This window comes from Mastigoproctus giganteus, chromosome 2 (assembly GCF_048544385.1).
Source record: "Mastigoproctus giganteus isolate SK-2022 chromosome 2, ASM4854438v1, whole genome shotgun sequence".
Lineage (NCBI taxonomy): Eukaryota > Metazoa > Arthropoda > Arachnida > Uropygi > Thelyphonidae > Mastigoproctus > Mastigoproctus giganteus.
Genome location: NC_143576.1, coordinates 161,861,801 through 161,880,134, shown reverse-complemented (window position 1 = coordinate 161,880,134; position 18,334 = coordinate 161,861,801). Strand labels below are relative to the sequence as shown.

The following is an 18,334-nucleotide window of genomic DNA, read 5'->3' as shown; positions in this document are numbered from 1 at the left end:
CACAAATATCCATCAATGCTGATCTCAGTTTTATTGAAGAGGTGAAAATTTAAACTTAATTTGGTCCTTTTAAGTAAGTTCTATAATAATTCTCACAAAAAATAATCTGCTACTGCCATGCTCATCTTCAGCAACGTAGATTTCTACACAAGATCGCTTACAGTGCGACATGTTGGCACTAATGATATTAAGAGTAGGAGATCTGAGGACTTAACAAGTATGGGGCAGCATTGGGGAAAAGTCATGAGTTAGGATTGAATTTGAAAGTATTTGCAATTCTGCCCATAGGAGGGAGTACATGTTGAGAGCCTTGTCAATCAATTCGATCCTGAAGAGAATGTGCAAGGCTTATGGGGTTAAATTTTTCTCAGCATGGTCTGTGCTTGTTAACAGGAGAGACTGTTTTTACGGCGCAGGGATGGGATACACTTAAATAGAAGGGATACAACAGTATTTGCTGATGATATAGAGACAGTGATAGGTGGGTCAGAAAACTGCTAGTTTGGAGTGATACACTAATAGATTAACTAGAGCCACAGGCAGAGGTGAAGGTGATTCTCGCACTGCCTTCTATTAGAAAATGCAGCAACTGGGAAAACAAGGCGTCTGGGAATTGAGGCCCCACTACGGGTCATCATGGAACAAGTGAATACATGGGCTGTGAAAGGGTAACTAAGCTTAAAAGCATGTACTGTCATGCTAGGAGCATTGTAAATAAATTTGAAGTACTTTAACTGCAGACATTGTAGGGATAGCAGAGACATGGTGTCATTCAGACATGAGTGATGCTGAATTTGAATATGGGAAGTACAATGTATACAAGAAGGACAGACAGGAGGGATGGATGGGTTATGCTCTTAGCTAAGAAGCATATTGAATCTAAGGCAGTGCATCCAGTCAAAATGGTGACCAGTGCAATGTTGAATAAGTCTGGTGTGATATAAGCACTGGGAAAACAAAATTGACAGTAGGAGTGTGTTATAGGCCTACTGACTGGGATGAGTATACCAAATGGCTATACAGAGAAATAGTGGTCCATTAAATCAGGATCTCTTCTAATGTGGGATCTTAAATGTCCAGTTGACTGGAATTTGCGAATTGGTCATCCACAAACTAGCAATAATTTTGTAGATTTCTTGGATGACTGTTTTCTACAGTAGAATGTCAGAGAGACAACAAGAGGAAGCAATACTTTTGATTTGGTTATCAGCAGTGATTCTACATGCATTAAGGATCTGCAGGTAAAAAAGACCCACTGTGGCAGCCATCACAGTGTACTAATGTGGAATTTAATTAAAGACATAACTACTGTCAAGGGTAAAAGGAAAAGCTTTTGCTTTCGTAAGGGTGACTACAGCAGTCTCGGACAGTTTTTAAATTCTATGCAATGGGAGTGCATTATGGCCACAGAAACTGATGCGCCAACAACTAATAAACAACAACAACAAATGCAATGGGACTAATTGGTGATGTTACCAACAGCAAATTCTAAATGGGAAGCACTTGAAGTAATCAAAGAAGCTACTAGGTTTTTCATACTGATTAAGGTGCCTCTGTAGCCAGGTGGGAAGGAGCAGCAGTTCGTAGCACATGCTTCTTGATTAGACCGGGGTTCGAGAATGTCCACCACATATCCCGGAGCAATATGGCCTTAGTTGCTAATGCTCCTAAAAACCAAATAACAAACAAACATACTGATAAAGAAATAGTCTTCCAAGACTTAAACCTAAATGGATGTCAGATGAAATATTGAGACACGTGGCAGAGAAGAAAAGTGCATGGGATGCATTAATTATCAGGTGTTACAGAAGCCTATGGTAGATATAAATTTGCTTGTAATCAAATCACAAAGAAGTTAGGCAAGCTAAGGCAGATTACAAGAAGTCTGGAAAGAATGCCAAGAATAGCAAAGACTTCTATGCATATATTAACAGTAGAAGGATGGGATTAAGTAGCACATTAGGCTGCTACTTAATGTCGATGGGTTAACTGTTGGTGACGCTGATTAGGTTGCTGACAAATTTTAATCGCATACAATGGCATCTCCATTCACACCCCTTAGCATTAGTAGAGGTATACACAGTGCACCAATTAAATAACGAGACTGTATGCGCTCTGCGTCTAGTATTAACATAAGAGACTGAAATAGTGCATGATTAGATCCGCTAAAGCAGCATTTCCCAAACTGTGTTCCGTGAAAAATCGTAATTAATAAATAAAAAAATAAAATAAATAAATTTTGCATATTTATAGCATACACCACTTTTGTATCATTATAATTTTTAACATTTTTTTTTTTGGTTATTAATATACTGGCATAGACCGTGGAACACTTTATTTTTGCATGCTTTTGCATAGAGATAATGACATCAACGAAAAGTAACAATGTAGTGATCTAATATGCCATTCTTATGCGATTTAGTCCAGAGTACACAGGTTGAGGGAGAGGGGTGAAACGAACTGATATCACGACTAAACTTGCTACCCTGTATAAATTTTTTTTTGTTGATTATCAGTATTTTAAAATATTATTATTAAAATAAATTACCGTGGATTTGTGGTTGAAAAAAAAGGAACTTTAAAATGAGAAGCAAGTACTTGTAGTAGTGCAACTGTGATTGATGAAAACGAACACAATATCGTCACACTTCAAAATGAGGATGAACAATCACAGCCTTTTGATCCCCAAAAATTGAAAGTGAAAAAACAGGAATCAACTAATAAAAGACTAAAATGAAAGTATGATAACAGTTACTTGAATTTCGGCTTTACATGTGTTGGAGGGCGCTTCCGTAGCCAGGTGGGAAGGAGCAGCAGTGTGTAGCACACGCTTCTTGATTAGACCAGGGTTCGAGCCCATCACTACCAAATACAGAGGATGCGGAAAGGTCAGGGAATGACCACCACATATTCCTGGAGCAATATGGCCTTAGTTGCTAATGCTCCTAAAAACCAAATAACAATAACATGCGTTGGAAATAAAGATGATCCTGATGCACAGTGCGTCGTATGTAATAAAATATTAGCAAACATTTCTTTGGCTCCCACTAAACTTGTGTTTTGTAAATATATAAGTGTTCCGTAAATATATTGTGAGATGAAAAGTGTTCCGTGACTAAAAAAAGTTTGGGAAACACTGTGCTAGAGTGTGGTCTTTCCACCAAGTCCAAGTAGAAACTTATCCGGTCAGTAGTTCGTGATTTATGACATAAGGGGTAATGGTAGTTTTGTGCATGTCATCAGAAAATTGAAAATGGAGCAAAGAGCAGTTATCAAATTTTATTGTAAATTGGGAAAAAGTGCTATGGAAACTTTTGACGATTTGAAAAAAGTTTATGCTGATGGATGTTTGTCTCGACCAAGAGTGTTTGAATGGTTTTCTCCTTTTCATAAAGGATGTGAGTTGTTAGAGGATGATCCCCGGCCTGGCTGGCCGATCTGTGTTCGAACACCAAAGATTTTCACAAGGTTAGAAAAGTGACTGAAGGCAGATCGATTTCAACGAGGTTCCTTGCTGAGATGATCGGTAGCAGTAAGGAATCTGTACGAGAAATTCTGAATGATCTGGGTAAGAGAAAAATTTGTTCCTGTTTTGTACTGCATTCGTTGACTTTCGAGCAATGAGAAAAGAGACTAGAGTGTTGCATTGATTTGATGGCATGTGTTGACAATGATCCAAGGTTTTTGAGTAGAATCGTTACCGGTGATGAGAGTTGGGTATTTCAGTACGATCCTGATACAAAACGTCAGAGTTCAGAATGCTGTTTGCCATCCTTTCCCAGTCAGAAAAAAGTTTGGTTAGAAAAATCACTAGTGAAAACCATGTTGATCGTCTTCTTCAATATCAAAGGATTTGTGCCTCAAGGGACAACAGTCATGAAAAAGTTCTATGAAGGAGGTGTTGAAAAGGTTGTGGGATCGAATTCGTCGGGTGAGATGCGAAATGTTCAACCCCAAAAATTGGTTGTTGTGTAACAATGCGTCCGCACATTCTGCTGTCAACATCACGCAATTTTTGTGAAAAAATCGATTCCAATCATCGAACACATCCCCCCCCCCATATTTTTCAGATTTGGTCCCCACAGATTACTTTTTCTTCCGCAAAATGAAAATAGCCATGAAAGGAACGCGATATGGGACAATGGAGGACATTCAGGCTGCAGTGACTAACCACCTGAAAGTGGTACCAGAAGAGAAGTTCCAGTGGTTTTTAGTGTTATTCTTCTTTTGTAGTAGCATCAGTCCCATTATTTAATTGGCGCACTGTGTGTGATGCAAGAAAGCAAGCTTGTACAGCATCAGCCAAAAAAAAAAAACACTTCCATTCACTCCAAAAGTTTGTCCAGTTCTTCCTTGAATTTATTTAAGCTACCAACTTCCAAAATGACAGATGGAAGTTCATTCCAGCAATCAACTACCCACAGGCTAAAGGTAAATTTCTGCACATCTGTTGTACAACTGTCTTTCCTCAGTTTGAGTTTCTGCCTCTTCAGGCTTGTAATCTGAACAAGAGGAAGCATCCCATCAGAACTGAGCTTGTTGAATCCATTCAAATCCTTAAACACCTCAATCAGGTTACCTTGCAGGTGCCTAGTCTATGGATGCTGCAATTTGCAGAACTGAAGCCTTTTGTGGTAAGAGCACCATTTTGAATCATGTTTCCCTCTCTGTACCCATTCTGAAAGCTCTGCATCCTTCCTAAACTGAGGCCTGCAGTCCTGTAATAGTAGTAGTGGCATGTGATGCAAGAAAGCAAGTGTAGGAGCTTATGCAGCATCAGCCAAAAGGAAAAAAAAATCACACCATTCCCTCCAAATCCTGTCCAGTTCCTCCTTAAATTTATTTAACCTATCAACTTCCACAACGACAGATGGAAGTTTGTTCCAGCAATTAACCAATCGCTGGCTAAAAGCAAATTTCCGCACATCTATTCTACATCTGTTTTTTCTTAATTTGAATTTATGCCCCCTTAGGTTCGTAATCTGAACAAGTGGAAGGATCCCATCAGAATTCATCGTGCTCAATCCATTCAAGGCCTTATACACCTCAATCAGATCACAGTTCAGGTGCCTAGTCTCCAGCCACTGCAATTTGCAGAACTTAAGCCTCTTGATAAGAGGATCCCTTCATTCCCCTCACCAATCTTGTTGCCCTTCTCTGTACACGCTCAAGCAAATCTGAATCCTTCCTAAAATGAGGCCTCCAGACCTGTACGCAGTACTCAAGGCGTGGCCTGACCATTGCCTTATACAGAGGGACAATCACCTCCTTTTCCTTGCTAGCAAAATTCCTATATATCATTGACAAAACCCCATGACTTGCCCTGGCAGCCTGTCTGCATTACTCAGAAAACTTCATATCTGACTGCACAACTCCCAGGTCTTTTTCATTTTCTACCACCTTAAGTGTAGTACCACACAGTTGGTACGTTTCTCTGGGGTTACTTCTACCCATATGCAGTACTTTGCATTTGTCAAGGTTAAACTTCAGTTGCCACTTCTTAGCCCATCTGCCCAAATTATCTAGATCCTGTTGCAGTAACACACTGCCATTACTGTCATTAACAACCCTGCCAACCTTTGTATCATCTGCAAACTTCGACACTTAGCCTGATATACCTTCATCAATATCATTGATGACAGAGGACCCAACACCGAACCCTGTGGGACTCCACTAATAACATTAGTCCAAGAAGAGCAGCACCCATTAATTACCACCCTATGTCTTCTCCCACTCAACCATCCTTTTATCCATTGTAGCAACTTACCCTTAATACCATTCTGCTCCAATTTGTACAGTAGTCGTCCATATGCAACAGTGTCAAAAGCTTTCCTGAAATCTAAATATATGATATCAAAATTATTTTTTGCATCCAGTTCCTTTGTAACCACATCATAATATCCTATCAGATTTGTCAGACAAGACTTTCCCTTAACAAACCCATGCTGTGTCTGAATTATTGCTGCAGTCTTGTCTAGATGATCCTGCAATGCATCTTTAATCAGTGACTCCATTATTTTACCCGGAACAGAAGTTAAACTAACTGGTCTGTAATTACTTGTGTCACCCTTCGATCCCCCTTTGTGAATTGGGGATACATTTACACATCTCCAGTCCGTGGGGACCTCCCCTGAGTCCAAGGATGCTCTCATAATTTATGGCTAAGGGTTTGCTTAGTTGCTTTGCCATCTCCTTTAATATACCACCTCCTGTATGCAGTATTCGTAATCACCTCCTTATTCCTGCTAGCAAACATCCTGTATATAATTGACAAAACTCTATGAGCTGTCCTGGCTGACTGTCTGCACTATTCAGAGAACTTCATAACTGACTGCACAATTTTCACCAGGTCGTTTTCGTTTTCCACTACCCTGAGTGTAGTACCACATGGTCGTCAAGGTTAAACTTCAATTACCATTTCTCACCCCAAATGCATAATTTTTCTAGATCCTGTTGCAGTAGCATACTAGCCCAGGCACTTTATGTTAAACTTCAACAATTCCTCTTCCACTTTCCTCTCAGTTATCACAAAATCGTTTAGCTCCCTATTCGATTCTGGTGACCTTCTGGAATTCCCCTCACTAAAGAACTCGTGTGAATGTAGATGCAAAATGCCTATTTAGTTTGTCAGCAACCTGTGCAGGACCATCAACACTTATACTGTCATCATCAAATGGATCAATGTGATTCAATTCCCCCCACAGACATCTTCTATTGTTAATATAAGTAATGAAGTCTTTGCTACATTTCTTGCATTTTTTGCCAGAGACTTCTCATAGTCTCCCTAGTTTGTCTAACCTCTTATGTGACTTGATTACAGACTAGTTAATATCTTACATAGGCTTTTGTATTACCAGATAATTTATATGCATCCAAGCACTTTTCTTCTCAGCCACAAGTCTCATCAGTTCAAAAGAATGAGAGGAATTGCCTCAATACTGACTTGTAGAATGCTTTGAGGCTAGCACTCTCCGTTATTCAAATGAATATAAAAACTAACTTAAATGAATTCTCTATGCCTGAAGAAACAGTGATCTAACAGCAGATGTAGATTTCATTGCAAAAATGATATAAAAATTTTTTACTTTCCTCAGCTTCAGGAAAGTGAAATATTATTTATATCATTTTTGCATTCGTTTGACAAATGTAAAATACTGCATATGGGTAGCAGTAAGCCCAGAAAAATGTACCAACCACGTAGCACTACACTCAGTTAGTGGAGAATGAAAAAGACTTGGGGGTAATTGTGCAGTCAGATATGAAGTTTTCTGAGCAGTGCACACAGGCTGCCAGAGCAGGTCATGTTTTGTGGTCTTTGATATCTTGTTAAAGATACAGTAGACTCTCGTTTTTCTGGGATGGATGATAAAAAGAAATTCCTGGTTAATCCAAAAATACAGTAAGTCCCCGACATACGTAAGAGATACGTTTCAGGATTTCTTATATAAGTCGAATTTTACATAACTCTGGAATGACTAATAAAATATTGCTGCTATATCCCTAATATGCCAAAATTACAAAAATTACAATGTCCTCAGAAGAATGAAGAATAATAGTTATATATTTTTAATTAGTTCAATTAAAACTTGATCTGGGGACAGCAATAAAGTAGCCAGTGGCACATAAGAAAGGAAAACATAAAAGGAAGAAAAAACGCGTGTTATTGTACTGTAAAAACTGATATGTATTTCGTAGCCTTAGTTATTATAGTTGACCTTCATTGGTGCCGATCGCTTCACTGCTTCTCGTATTCTCTTTTTCTCCTTTATTGTGTTCACCGTTGCCACTTACAAATCTGAATTCCGTGCGATACTTGTTAATGTTTGGCCATTTTCATACATTGTTATTATTTTAATTTTCTGATCCAACTTGATCACTCTCCTTTTCTTGATAAATTTACTAGTACCGCTGTCACTAATTCTCTTAGTCGGCACCATGATAACAATCAAAATTAAATTTTCTGAAAAGAACTTTACAAGGTTATCACCCCACGTGAGCACACATTTTACTAAAGCACATTTCTGGAGGTCACTGCCAAAAAACAAAAACAATTTGCACTTTCTGGGTTATTGGGCTTTTCTGTAGTCTAACCAATTATAAATGGGTAGTAAACTCGATCTTATTGGATTTGCTATAGTACCGATAGCCGGAATTCTATGGGCTTTTGCGTTATTATGGTGAAATGTGTGTCCCCTTCACTGAAATCTTCAGTCATATAAGTCCGAATCTGCATAAGTCGGGGAGTTACTGTATTTTCAAGTTTTTGTTTATGTTTAATTGAAAGCAACACAACGGAACACAACAATTGACACGACACACTAAAACAAACTAAGCATTTGGTTGAAGTTTTTTTTTTTTTTTTTTTGAGCAGAGGGTGTTAAGAAAACGGGGATTGCAATATAATATAGGTACACTAATCTCCTAATGACGACTTATAACGCCGCTTATTTACTATTTGCAAAATATCTGTTTATACCTATTCTAGTTATTACTTGAATTTTATGATTTCTGGTTGTTTTTTTTTTTTTTTTTTTTGGCATCTTGAAGTGTCCCGGTTAATCCGCTTCCCAGTAAATTGAGAGTCTACTGTATATGGTATTTTGCGAGCAGGGATAAAGAAGTGATTATTCCTTTGTATAAGGTAATGATCAGGCCACACCTTGAGTACTGCTTACAGGTCTGGAGGCCTCATTTTAAGAAGGATGTGGAGTACAGAAAAGGGCAACGAGACTGGTGAGGGGAACAAAGGAATGCTCTTACCAAGAAAGGCTGTTCTGCAAATTGCAGCTTCTGGAGACTAGACACCTGCAAGGTGATCTGATTGAGGTGTATAAGGCCTTGAACTGTTTGAGCAGGCTCAATGCTGATGGGATTCTTCTTGTTGCTTAGATTGCTGAGGGGGCATAAGCTGAAATTGCAGAAAGACAGTTGTGGAAGAGATGTGCAGAAGTTTGCCTTTAGCCAATGGGTAAGTGATTACGGAAACTGACTTCCATGTTGTGGAAGTTGATAAGTTCGAGGAAGAGCTGGACAAACTTTTGGAGCATTTGCTCCAAAAGTTTGTCCAGTTCTTCCTCGTCCATTTGGACGGGTGAAATGGTAAATGTGGTGGGTTTCTTTTTTTTTTTTTGCTTAATGCTATATAAGCTTGCTTTCTTGCACCATATGCTTCTGCTAATATCATAAAACCATTTAGACAAGCCATAAAATTTGATATAAAAAACTGAGGTATTATTCAAAAACTTAATATATTAAAAACTTGGTAACGATAGGTTATTTTCACTCAATGTCACCTCGTTGTTATACACCAACGGGAATGTATATTATACTTTAGATATTATTTGGGACATGTTGAGTAATAACTCCTTCCCAATAAATGTACTCAACTCCCAATTAAGGTAATTTAAGTTAATCAGACTTAATAGAGACTAATTAAATTACTTTTCAAAATAAAGTTTATAAACAGATTTTCGGTTTACCCATGGGTTTGATCTGAGCAGTCTAATGTTGAAGATTTACCCTCCCAATATTTAACAATTGCATTTAACACCTTTTCTTCCTCGAGTTAGATACTGTGGAAGATATCTCACTGATGTTCTATGCATTACAGATATTTGCACCATCCTGGCATTTTTACATATTTTTAATAGCATTCGTTCTAGATTGTTTCACTCTAGAAATTGAAGATACTGAAAAATCGTTACATTTTTGTTAAATTTTACTTTTACATTTTCTATATACTATATACAGAATTCTCTACAGATAATATTTGATGATGAAAAGGTTAAAAAAATGTTATCGATTTCTCAGAATATCTCCTTTTTTCTTTAAATAAACCTTTTTTCCATATTGTAATACAAAGATTTTATTATGCATAATTATGTCCCCTCAGTACTTTCCATACTTTTGTCAAAAGTCATAAATATTATGGTTGCATGCATCAGAATAAGACCTGCTGTTTCAAACACAGTGGATCCCTGCTTTATGATTGGTTCACTGTACAATCAAATCACTTTATGATGAACAACCGTTCACCATACAATATGTAGTAAGTGCCGGTTGTGATCAGGTTTGTGAAATTAATTTTAATTCTATTAAACGGCAATTCTAATAAGCAAAAGTAAGAGGAATGTTATCCACATATTAAGCACAAATTTACACTTCATTACCTTACCAATTAACAAAATTAAATGATACCTGAAAATTGGAAGAATATTTTCCAAGGATTAGCAAAATAAAAATAAATTTACACTTACATACATAACTTAATATGTACTGTAATGTGTACATACTGACTAATTGGTATGCACTGACTTTTTTTTGGTAAAAAAGATAAGTAATGAAGAACAAAGAACACAGCACGTACAAATTGCAACTAACACGATAAGCGCAAGTGAGAAACCGAGTCACAAGTTTATGAAGCTTAAAAAGTAGGAATGAAAAAGAGATTCTGAAAATTTGTTTTTTATATATAATTGAAGATTTTGTGGAGGGGGAAACACATTTCACCATAATAACGTAAAAACCCAAACAATTCCAGCTGTCGGTATTATTGCAAATTCAATCTGACCGTTTATAATAGATTGCACTAAACTAACAGAGAAGCCCATTAAACCAGAAACTGCAAATTGTTTTTATTGTTTTATGGTAGTACCTCCAGAAATGTGCTTAAAAAAAAAAAAAAAAAAAAAAATCACAAAGGCATTCAAAATTGATTCTTATAACCGAACATGTAATGATGAAAGGTAGTGCATTTTAATGATTCAAATTGGTTTTTGAAATTTGATTCTATGAAGCTGTTGATTCTACTGACTAGTGCCTACTTATATCACTTGACGATGGGCTTATGATTGTCTCTGAGCAGACCACAGGATCTTTCCTCTCGGACAGTTGCAGCGTTTGTGAACGTGTTGGACACGTTTTGTTTTTGCATCCTTTAGTTGAAGTGATTTTTTTTTTTTTGTGTGTGTTGTGCTGATTTGACATAAATTTACTGTATTGAATTCGTGCACGTACAACATTGTGTAAACTGATATATTCCCTAAAGAGCACAGTAAGAAGAAAATTTCAATTTCCAAGGTCTTGGAACAAATTACCAAAACACATTGCATTATTGAGTTCATGTTATATTTTACCAATATATGATGGTGTCTCTGGAATGGATTAATATCATAAAGTGAGGGTCCACTGTATAAACAAATTTTCGTTGTGAGGTCTACATATAAAATATGTTTATAGTTTGATATTTCACTCGATACTTTGCTTTCTCAGATCTGTTTTCAGAGATACCATTTGTAGCCCGTTTTCTTGTATAAGACTGCTGATCGCTCATCTGAAGAACTAAGTTACTTTCATGGTCTCCTACTTCACATCACTTAAATTTTGTAAATAATGATTCAGTGATTATAAGCAATGAAAACTAAATATTTTTCTGAGCACTTTGTATAACAGTGCTGACCATATTAATTTTCAGCTGATGTAATTTTATGTCACTTATTTTTTTTTAGGACAACTTCAGTTTCAGGTAGCTAAAAAGAAGGAATAAATTAGTGTGTAAATGTCATGCAATTATGAGGATTTTTTTATTTTATTTTTATTTAGATAGGTGGAGATCCTATCAGTATTCCTTCAGAACCAGTTACACCCTCTCCGATAGTTTCTATGGAAAGTCAAAGTACGTGGACTGACAGTAGGGGGATGGGGAGTATTGACTTAAAAATTGATGCTGCCCAGATTGAACAAGAGCTAGAATTGGACATTAATAACCTTGTTTTGGATGAAAATATTGATGCTGTGGTGAGTGAGTGCATTGCTACTTAACACTAGTTAAATAAGTGTTTAAAACATATCCTTAGACAATAAATATTGCTTTACAAAAAATCTTCAGGCAAGCCAAAAATACACTACTTGTTTATAGTTCTTTAATGTGGAACATTAGATTTGCATGTGCTGTATATAAACTGGGAGTTATAGTGCCGTCCTGACCAACAGTGGTAGTGTGGATAAAGGTGTCACACAAGTTATTTTATCAAGAAAGCATAGCGATAAAAAAAAAATGTATATATTGTAAGATAAAGAGTGGATATATATTTCTTAAATAATTGCAGTTAAACAGAATAAAAATATTGATTGGTACTCAAAAAATGTATATAATAAATACATGTGAATTAAAAATGCACCTTCATGGATTTTTATGTAAATAAGGCTTAATTTCAACATTTTTTTTAGTCCACCTTTGAAAAATATCACAGCAAATAACTAGCATTGGTGAGACTTTCATTATTAGTTTAGCTTGAATTTTCAAACACTCTCCTGAACAGCACTAAAGAGTTTTGCAATTCTCATTTTTTGACTCTGTTTGCTTAACACTTTACTGTGCTCCTCACACAATTTTGTCACTTTTAATCCTTGCCTCTTAGGAAACAATAGATCTTGATTTATTTCTCTTTGACAGAGTTTCAAATTTTCTTCATTTTTACTCTATAAAGTTGTTTGTAGTATACAGCGTTTTACCTAAATTTGTCAAAAAAGCTCTGGAGTTGATATGTCCTTGGACAAATTTCAAAGCCAATCCCAAAAACTTTATTTTTATCATTCTTTGTTCATGATTTCTAGTTAGACACTAAACTCACAACAAACTAGAAAATACATGAATAAATTTTACAGTAATGTTAATAGTGTGGTGGGAGAACTTCTACCTGAAAGCATAAACATATTGCAGAGAAAACTCTGCACAGAACAGTCAGTAAACCAAAATAAATGGTTATGCCATTTACATGACAAGGTAGAAATTTTGGTAAACAAATTATTCCTTAAAAAATAAATCAATGGCTACTTCTTTTTCTCCCACATTACCATGCCTGGATGATGGCCAAGTTTGCATTCAGTTGTATCTAAAATATTTTGTGAATTGTCTTGAAATTCTCATCATTATAAAGAATTCAAGTTATTTAAATCCATCATAAAAATGCTTCAAACATTTAGAAGCATTTTTATGATGGATAGTTGAGGTTATTGATATACAGTCAAAGCTCTGTATAACGAACCCATAGCGGAATGAGAAAAACAGTTGTTATATCATAAGGACGTTATATTGAATGTTCATAAAATCAGCAACAAAACAAGTAAAAGCTTGAAAATTTAATGTAATGCTACTAATACAATGTTATATAATATTATTTATAATATGTTACTATAGTATTAAACAAGGAAATTGATTGTAGGGCGCAGTAATGTTACAATTAAATTGTGAATTTCACTACATAGGCTACATATCTATCAAGACCTAACAAGAGAATTGTTTCATATTTTAAAATCTGTCAGAACACACCGTTTCAATGGAAGAGCATGTTTTAAAAGAGAATTATGAAGATGTGCGATAGCAGTTATTTCACTTGTGCAGTTAGCTGCACATTGAAAAAATCAATGTACAAGTTCTAATCCTTGATGAGTATCTTTCACTGCAACTTCTTGTTCAACCACAGTAGGTTCTTCGTCTTCATCACTACAACTTTCAGAAGATTCCATTATTTCTGCATAATCTTTGAAGCTTAAGTTTTCCTGTAAGTTTAGGTGAAGATGCACATGCTCAAATATTTCTTCCCTATTATTGGACTGTACTTCTCAATTAACAGAGAAAGAAGCATTCAAAACTTCACACATCACATTATTCAAAACGGTAAATCCAGCATGTTTGAAGCAATTGGTAATCACTTTTTTATCAACTTCATTCCATGCTGAAACATAAATATGTTGCCTGTAGGATGTCAATTTCGCATTTATTTTTGCTTTCAAGACAGCAAATTTTTTTTTAATAGCATTCTTCAGTAGTTTTTCTTAAATGATTTCAATGATTTCCTTAAATTTCTGGAACCATCCATCTGAACTTTTAAATTCTTCAAGGCAGGAATGCCAGGAAAGCTGGCTGGGGACCACCTAGTACAATAAATAAATAAATAAAAAATATCCATTTGATGCGCAAATGATTCAGCCTTAGCTTTTAAAAGATTACCATTTATGGGAATGTTTTCTGCACGCATCATAATTAACCATTTCAAAAGTACCTTTTCAAGATCCAGATACTTCGTTTCGTGCTCAAATCCTACCTGGTGCAGTATATTTCTCTAAACTGTCTTTTTCCGATCTTTCTTTCAGAGTAAGTACTCTTAGGAATGCCAAACTGTTTGGCAATGTCAGTCTTAGAATGCACACCATTATCTACAGCTTGCAAAATCTTAATTTTATCTCGATTGAAAAAGCTATATCCTCTTTCTTGGAGCCATGTCGATAAACATGCACTCTATGTAATGAACTTCTAGCCAATGTTCATTTCATTATCATACTGTGAGAAAAGAGCATGTGAAATCTTAACAAATGATTTCTCACAGTCAGGCTGCAATTACTTCAATATATTTATAGTGTTCTGTCATTTTTAAATTTGAATATTGTAATAAAAAAGTAAAAATTCAGATTAAGAGGTGGAAATTTATGGTGTAAAATTCTTTTATTTTCAAGGTCGTTACATTGAATATAAAATAGCATTAGCTTAATGAGAAATTGGCTGGGACCAACCATATGGGACATTATAACGTGTTAGGATGTTAAAAAGAGGGTCACCATAAAGAGCTTTGACTGTATTTCCAGCTAATTTTAAGTTACAAGAATAGAACAGTAGTTCAATTCAGAGGCAAAAATCCATTAAAGTGTCTGCTTTGTCATGCAGATGTAAATGGACAACTTGTTACTTGATGTTGTTGTCCCAGAAGGCTAAGTTTGTTGATTAAATTGGATCAGTGGAAGATCAGTGGAAAAACATTTGCCTTTCTAGAATTAGTTGGAAACTACAGAAGAAAATCATTATCCAACTTTTATGAATGAGCCAGTATAGCTATTGATTCAATGTAGCACAGTGATGATTTTAATGAGATTTTAGTGTGCTTATGTTGCACCCAGGGTCCTGAGCTGGATATCATTCTTCTCTTTCTTGGTGATTCCCTTCTACTTTTGTCTCTCTCTCTCTCTCTCTCTCTCTCTCTCAGGGTAGCTCATATTTTTTTTTGGCTGGTGCAGCATAAGCCTTGGGCTTTCTTGCACCATATGGCTAATAATAATAATAATGATGATGTTGCTAAATTTAACATTTCAGCTTATCTAGTTGACTTTGGGGGGGGGGATTTTTGACACATTATGTTGGGAATTCACATATATGAAATTTACAGCAAACCTGTTCAGACTCCTCAAGAGCTACTTCCATAATAGAAAAGTTACGGTTAGAACCAAAGTTACAGTTAGACACAGTAGTTAAAACAAAGAAATGTAGAGGGTCTGCCCACAGGGCTCTGTGTTGAGCTTTTCCTGTTGAAGTGCTGTATTTGATGAATTCTTGGGAAAAGAGCTACATCTCATATAGATAGTCAGCTTTGCAGATGACCTTGTGCTCCTGGTAGGTAAAATTCTCAATGGCAATTGGAATTAAAACAAATGTGGTCCCGAATTAACTTGCACAGTGGGCTAAGATGCGTAAGCAAAACATATCACCTAGAAAGATAAAGGCCATATTTGTGAAAGGTAAATTGACAACAGATCCCCAACCATAAAATTTGAAAACAAATCTATAACACATGCAAAGTAAGTCAACCATGAAACTCACTGGAAATACCTTGAGCTCATTGTGGGTAATTTGTGCACCATATTCTATATATTAAGGACAAGGTACAAAGTTTGTTGGCCTTATTAGGAGGGTGATATGCTGAGATTGGGGCTGAGAGGTAAGGCTTTAGCAACTCTTTATAAAAGCATCTTTTCCCCCATGGTATATGGTGCTGGTATATGATACCACAGAGTAGACAAAACACTAATCAAGAAAAAATTTGACTCACTGCAAAAGTTGACTCTCCTCACCATCACATGAGCGTTCAAGAACCACTTCAACTTGTGCTCTGCAGGTCATCATGGGTAACTCCCACTGGATTTAGAAGTTATTTATACAGGATTATCCTATCACATAAGGAAACAGTTACCTGCAACAATCCTGAACATGACAATCAACCTAAGTAACAATATAAAACAAGAAAAGAAGCAAATACTTCAAATCCTCTACCAGGTGTGGCAAAGCAGATGGATGCCACTACTCTGGGTAGGGCAACATAAGTAAACATATGTGTTGTCTTATGTAAGATGGTCCCTAAACATTAGTTCATCTCCATGGTCCTCTGTGATGATATACAAAACTCTGTACAATGGCCAGAAATGAGTGTAGTGCTATGTTTGCATAGTGTGTATGTTGTTTAGTTGTTTCTGGTCACTTACCTGGAAGCAGCAATCACCAGGAAGGCTGATTTCCAGTACCCATCCATGCCATGCCATGAGGAGGTAGGCCCAACTATACACATACTGAACTAAATGTAATATTACCAGCACCCATAGGAAGAAGTGCAAGTCGTATGGGTGCAGCAGTCTCCTATAATCACGTATAGTGGTGAAGACCACAAAGAATCCCACATCCATTGGCAAAAGTGTAATACCAGTGGATGCCAGCAGTTCCTGTACCCAGAAAGCTCAAATCTGGGCACAAGCAGGTGAAAATCCAGTCTCTAAACTGGAGAACAGCAAATCCTGCCTCCAAAGGGGCTAGCATATATATAATAAAAAACAATATCTCTAAAGGGACTGGCAAAATTAACAATTTTAGAATGAAAATATTTAAATGAACAAAATAATATTTTAAGGGGAAAAAAGAGAGAGAGAGTGAGAGAGAGATAAAAGTTAACACTGTTCTAAGGAAATAATGAAGCCCAAGTAAATAAAGCTGAACTTCAATGCAAGAGGGGCCCTAAAAGTAGTTTTGTTGAGTACAGGAGTCAGTTTGAGTAATCTGCGTAGTCTGTTACAAATCTGTGTGGCAAATTCCTGTAGAGCTCAGAAGGCATTTTGATTTGCAGTAAGATATCTTTCATTTCCAGGAGAGAAATTATGTACTGTACTAGGTAATGTTTGTCTTAAATCTTGGTAAACCTGGCAAAAGAATAAGACATGACTCCAGTCTTCAGAGGTGCTGCAGAAACAGGTACCTGACCTAGCTAGATTGAATCGAAGAAGACAAGCATTCAAAGAACCATGGCCAGTTAGAATGTATGATGTAACAAGGCTTGGTAAAACCAAAGCTGATTACTTTTTGAGGTACAGTAGTGAATTTAATATGAGGTATAAAACATTTGGTCACTGCTCCTTTGATCAAAGAATTCCAGCTCACTTTCCATCTTTTATGAAGCTCAGTCCAACATTTCACCTTTTCATTCTTTGGATCGACAGTAGGATCACAGGTCAAATCAGAAAGAGTTAGAGGATATCCTTTACGAATATAATAGGCAAAGCCTTTGTACATAAGATACAGATCCAGAGGTAATAAGCCTGCGATAGAAGGAAGACTCATTCCTGCAAAGAGATTTCTGACCTTTAATCTGATGGGTGCATCACTTTGCCCCTGATTCAAAGGAGACGAGCATGGAATGGTGCCACAAAAACTTCCAAATAAATTCAAGGCTGTTATCAGCCAATGTGGTCATATGGCTAGTTTTGGGAATGTTGGAGTAATTCATATTGATTGTATGCATGCTTGAGGTTCAGTGTTTAATACAGAGTAATATGTAGTAATATGCACTAGGCAGTTTGCAAGAGAAAGTCCAGGAAACCATTAAAGCTGATCAACAACGCTGACAGTTCGGGATGAAAAACCTTACACATTCTCCTTACAGTTGGACTCTCCCCCACCACCGTCACAGTGAAAGAACATCTGGGACGGCAAAAATTACAAACAGATGAAGAAATCAGTTATAGTATTCAGAAGTGGCTACATGATCAGACTAAATATTTTTACACAACCAATATAAATGTGATAATTATGACAATAAACTTGAGTACCATCATTATTATAGCATTTAAGTAAGAAATAAAATTCATATTAAAAAATATACTTTGTTCTTTTTTTCAGGAAATAAGTTTAGATGAAGATTTATTGAGTGAAGATTAAAGTTCTGAGTATTCATAAACTTGGACCAAGAACTTATGATGGGTATAAACATGCCATTTGATTCATAAATTATTGAACTGTGGTTATGGTGTGATGCACTACACTGAAAAGATGAAAAAAATTAAACTTAGCTTATTTTTCAAAATGTGTTCTCTTTCATCATGTATAATAATTCTGTTTCATTCTCTGTACAGATAGTTTTATATTCAAAAAATGCATAAAGTTTTTTTTTTTTCCCTCCCTTGTGTTATTTATTATTCATATGTAATTTTTATATTTATTGACTATTGATCCTTCAAAATAACA

The 18,334-nt window shown here is 36.1% G+C and overlaps 1 protein-coding gene across 1 annotated transcript in view; it reads left to right on the top strand.

Annotated features, from left to right (window-relative positions):
- Positions 1-18,117, top strand: part of beta'COP (coatomer subunit beta') — a 229,136-nt gene extending 211,019 nt beyond the window's left edge. Inside the window, exons 20-21 of the mRNA XM_090389611.1 lie at positions 11,602-11,796; positions 17,990-18,117. Of these exons, the coding sequence (XP_090245737.1) occupies positions 11,602-11,796; positions 17,990-18,028 (234 nt within the window). The 3' untranslated portion in view covers positions 18,029-18,117. The remainder of the gene's footprint in view (positions 1-11,601; positions 11,797-17,989) is intronic.
- Positions 18,118-18,334: the final 217 nt, after the last annotated feature.